The 5,393-nt window shown below is 35.2% G+C and overlaps 1 protein-coding gene across 2 annotated transcripts in view; it reads left to right on the top strand.

Annotated features, from left to right (window-relative positions):
• The window catches only part of LOC107747266 (zinc finger matrin-type protein 4-like), a 115,191-nt gene that overhangs the window by 36,855 nt on the left and 72,943 nt on the right, over window positions 1-5,393 (top strand). For both annotated transcript variants that reach the window (XM_016561725.1, XM_016561724.1), the window contains exon 2: window positions 2,330-2,434. In XM_016561725.1, the coding sequence (XP_016417211.1) occupies window positions 2,330-2,434 (105 nt within the window). The remainder of the gene's footprint in view (window positions 1-2,329; window positions 2,435-5,393) is intronic.

Raw genomic sequence — 5,393 nt, forward strand, 5'->3', positions numbered from 1 at the left:
ATGCGCAGCAGGCGAGAGTGGCCACGTATGAGGTGTTTATTGGGGGTTATAGTATTATCATGTGACTTTTACGTACACCAGGTGATCTGTAAATGTGACAATACTGTTTCCATTGCAGTTTTGTGAAATAGTCATACTTTTTCGAATTGCCTGAAAACCACCTTCTGCAAGCGCAAAAACCTTTTTGCGATATATGGGAGTTTTTGCAAAATTGACGTGTTTCCATTGGGCGTATTTTCAATTCGCAATTTCAATTTGTGCAAGTTGAAGGGTAATGTAAACGCAGCTACAGTCAAATACCAGTTCCTGGGTCTACATTTCATTCAGTAATGTTAGGCAGTTTTAATTTATTTGCTGTTTAATCTGTTTCTGCTTCTTCACATGTTCTGACTGAGAGATTCAGTACACTTTCCGAAGATGTGTAACAGCGCCTCCTACTGTATAACTGTGAAAGCACAGAAAACAAGAAAATTCTGTCAATGGTGGGGGAGCGTTGTCTCATAAATGATGGAAAATTACGCCAATGGAGGGGAAAGAGTTAAGAGAATCAACAACTAAGCAACATGCTATCATTTAACTATAACAAATATGAGGTTGCAGGATGGTTAGAAAATTATGTTTCCATAGAAAATGAGGAATCTTACTAGGTTTTGTAACATCACTGTTGGGGGAGAGACAGAAAAACAGAAAGAAAAAAAAACTCAACCAATTTTAGCTGGTAGGCCAACTGGTCTTATAGACTGACCAGCTAACCACTGTAACCAGTAGCCAAAATCACTCAAAAACAACCAATCAGACTTGCCTGAGTATGTAAGACCAGCAGCAGTGAGAGCTCTAATGTCTTTGTTTCCATCTGTATACACAGGGGTGCATTAATGCACAGGCTTCAAGGGGCTGAAGCCCAGGGGCCTACACTGGAAAGGGGGCCCACTGGCTGCAGGGAAATTATATTTTTTGAATAATTATTTATATGGGAGTTTGCAGCAGTGACAACAGCGTTCTGTAAACAAACGCGCACACTCATTTTCAGCGACGCCCTGGTTGTAGTAGCCTATATAGTGAATGACTTAGTTTAGGTCCTCCCCACACAGTTTGTATAGTTGGTATGTTCCACGTGTTCCATCGATTACTGTAAGCGGAATGTACAATGCATTCGCTAGTAAATAAGCGCAGCACCAGAGTATCTTTATGTCAACACGCAGATTAACAGAAACACTACACTGCTGTGTGAAAGGAACTGGACCGGACAACGTTCTGTAATGTCATACAGTGTGAGTTCAGTAACTTGCTTGGATGTAATCTGTGTGTCATCTGTGTTCCATAAATAGTGCTGCTTCAAAGTCTCAATTTTAAATCTGGGGATGGCGAAATAGGACTTGTCCTATATGTGATTAAACTTCATACGCTGTGATTTAACTAATTAAACGTGAGCATGTCATGTTTCAAAATAAAAACACACTTAGCAATCACCATTAGTAGTACAACCGGCATGTTGTAGCAATAACCCACATTTATGCCAACATGCTGTGATGTTTTGATCTACTGATGATGAATAATTAATATTTTGTATGATTTATGGTGTTTAAATCATACCTGTAAACTCATATTTCAGCCAGGAACATTTTGATGGCATTTTCCTTTCGTATTACCTCCATATAATGCCCGTAATAACGTAGTGTTTACTTTATCCCACATTTATGCCAACATGCCGTGTTGTTTTGATCTACTGATGATGAATAATTCCTATTTTCTGTGATTTATGGTGTTTAAATCATACCTGTAAACTCATATTTCAGCCAGGAAAGTTTTGACTGTTTACTTTATGTGACGGCTTTATAATTCTGCTGTTCCACAAGCGCCACCTTGTGGCAAAGAATGAATTTGCATATTTGCTTATATTCACATTTTACATAGAACAGTGTTGTGAATGTTAACTGGCATATTAACAAGACAAAAAACGAAATCTGACAAATTATTGTTAGGAAGCTTAAAAAAAGAAAAAAAAAAGAGGTTTTCTGGGGTCGGGGGGCCTACTGTAATGCTGTAGCCCAGGGGCCTTTGGTTATCTTAAGGCGCCCCTGTGTATACACATTATTTATTGCCATATTTATGTAATTTGTCACATGCCGTTGCAATGCAAGGTCTTATGTTACATCTTTGAGAAAAATAATGTGTCCTCGTACTTCCTAACTGCAGAAAAACGACAATAAACCAACATTGACTTGACTTGAAAATAAGTCAAATCAGTCTAAACTCAAAAATAAATGCGATAAAAAGGAGCTCTGTGAGTCTCACCATTCTTTATGTATGTGTGTGTGTGTTTGATCAGATGAAGTCTGCCGGAGCTGGTGATGAAGGACTCTTCACGGAGAGCTACTGTAACATCTGCAATGCTCAGCTGATCTCTGAGTCCCAGCGCGTGGCACACTATGAGGTGAGCACACACACACAAAGAGAGAGAGCAGTGACACACATTACGTTAAAAGCAGGCCTCATCAATTGATCATCGGGGATGTAATAATCATTTGTAACCTAAATGCTTCTCTCATGTATCTTTCAGTCGCTGCTTTTAAAGTTGTAATGCAGTGCACCTTTCCTCAGACCCACAACCCCTTCATAAGTAACCCAATGATTGACCATTAAATAATCATCCTCCTGCATTATTTACATCTCTCACACACGGTTCCTGAGACCACAGAGTACGCAATCACTAGATTAATGAGCGTGCTAATGAGGACAAACTCCTTTGCACAAAATCAGTGTAGCTGAGGGAACGTGGCTGTTCAAAAGGATCATTTGGCCAGATTGGTTTACGAAGAGAAGCCAGTGAGCTATATTCAGTGTTACGGTAACACTTTAGCTCTTCTGTCATTGATCCCTGCGATCCCTCGGCTTGAATAAACGCTCTCAGATGTCACAGTGTGAGGCTGATGTCCTGAATTACGCGTGAATGAAGGCTGGATTTACTTGTATTCATTTAAATACAATGATACATTTTCCCTCAAATGGTTTAAAATGGTTATTTTTGACAGTCAGAAGAACTGTCATTTCAACCAGCTGAAATGACTAATCCAAGTAAAATGACATTATTTATTTCAAAATAACCATGACGTATATTTTACACAATGCTTTTCACTAAATAAAAAAAAAGAAGGAAAGATATTTAAATATGTAATATGCCCAAATATAATAACACATAAAGTGCGATATTTATCTACACATATTTTTCATTAAGGCATTTTAGTATATGAAAATATACAGAAGAAATTCTGATGTTCATAACTTATTATTATTATTATAAAATAGTAATACATTTTAAATAAGTTTGAGTGAGCCACAGTCACAGAAAAAAAACCTTTTTATTTATATTTATTTTTTATATTAATTAAATGTTTAAACTAAGGTTTTTTTTAACATTTATCAAATAAGATGTTTATTTCCTTTTGCTTTTTAAAAATAATATTTTTATATTATTAATATTTATATTAACACATTTTCTAATTAACATATTATATTATAATATTTTATATCATATTAATATATAAGAAATTACACATGGGGAAATGTTTTGAAGGTACTGTTTCATTAAATTGAATTATTCATTGAAATAGACAACTCGAAAATCTGTAGTGATGATAAGTAGCGATAACATAATAAATGTAATCATAAATTTATAAATTGAAAAATTTTACATTTAAATAAAATTTATACATTTAAAAATCATAATACATTTTCTTATTTACTAAAAAGAGCCAATTCATGTGACTCATTAATTTAGGAATCAATTCAGCAGTGTGAAACTGGCCTATTGTCAGCTTATTGGCCAATCACAATATTCACATTGTTGATTAATTTAGATTTTTCAAAAATAATGTTAATAATAAAAATAAAATCTGATATATCATCCCTATACACTATACACCTCAGATGAAAAATAATGCAACAATTTTTTTCCCAAGTATCCAGAAAACTGTGTGTCCTCAAGGAAACTCCAAGTCGATGAACTCGTCACTGTGACCAGTTCATTTCAGGCCCCGAACCAACCGGCCATTTCCCTGGAGAGGTGAAGAGAAGGAAAGGGAGAGAATGAGAGAAAAACAGAGAGACAGATAGAGATGTTCTGTGTGATAACATGAGTCTGCCGCACCACAGCACGCATTAGAGTCGTTCCCCTGGGACTGAACCACACAAACTCTGTCCACCTGTCAGAGCAACTTTAATGGACTTTCGGATATCTCTGGGCCTTTTCCTCTTTCAATTTCTCATGCTACATGCGAGCCTGTGTGCGCATTGCTGATAATCTGATGGATAGCTAAAGGACATATACTAAAAGCTTGGGTTTAATGTCTCATCTCAGTCCTGAGAGAAACCTTGTTACCTGTCGGCTGCCCTTCACTGTCCGGCTTGGACACTTCTTTCTTCTTAATATCACTCTGTATTGTTTGTCCTGTCCATTTCTCCATTCTGCTTTCACTTGTTTATTTCAGCATTCACCTGGTTTCCCTGTCTATCTGAAAATAAATAAATACAGGGCTCGCAAAATTTCAAAATCGCTGGTAGCCCTTCGGGCAGACATTCTTCAGATTTTGGTAGCCCAAAATGAATTTAAGTAGCCCGAATAAAAAATAAAAATAAAAAAACATCGGCTGAACTTCACTGCAGACAAATCAGCATGATTAAAAACTTCAGTGATCGCTTTTTTTCTTCAAATAACAAGTCAAGAGAGTAGGGGTGCAACGGATCACAAAACCCACAGCTCAGATCATATTGCACTATCATATCAGAATTTGAGTAACAGATCGGGTCATTTTGCAGTTGAGCAAAAAAAATATGGTTCTTTATTATTTAAATAAAAAGCATTAAATTAAAAGCATATAGGGATGTAACGATTCACCCAACTCACGATGCGATTCACGATACTGATTTCACAATACAATTTTCTCACAATTTTTCTTTTTTAACAAAATGAGATTTAAGACAAATTATAAATGAGAAGGTGTCCTTGTATTGTTTCTCCAACAAAATGCTGCACATTTCTTTGTGAAATTGAAATATTGAATTTATTTAATACACGAGTTTCACAATTTGAGTTGAATTACTGAAATAAATTAACTTTTCCACGACATTCTAATTTATTGAGATGCACCTGTATGTTTTTGTTGACATTTATTAAAAATTATTTTCTTTTCTTTAATTTTGCTTTCTTAAAACTTAAAATAAAACTACTACTACTACTACTAGTAATAATAATAATAATAATAATAATAATAATAATAAATTAATTATTAACAGTAAGAAATAAATGGTAGCACTTTATTTTAAGGTGTCCTTCTTACGTTACATGCACTTACTATTATAATAACAATAAATTATGCATAATTGCATGCAAGTAA

Source organism: Sinocyclocheilus rhinocerous, unplaced genomic scaffold, assembly GCF_001515625.1.
Source record: "Sinocyclocheilus rhinocerous isolate Xijiao unplaced genomic scaffold, SAMN03320098_v1.1 scaffold1069, whole genome shotgun sequence".
NCBI classification, from domain to species: domain Eukaryota; kingdom Metazoa; phylum Chordata; class Actinopteri; order Cypriniformes; family Cyprinidae; genus Sinocyclocheilus; species Sinocyclocheilus rhinocerous.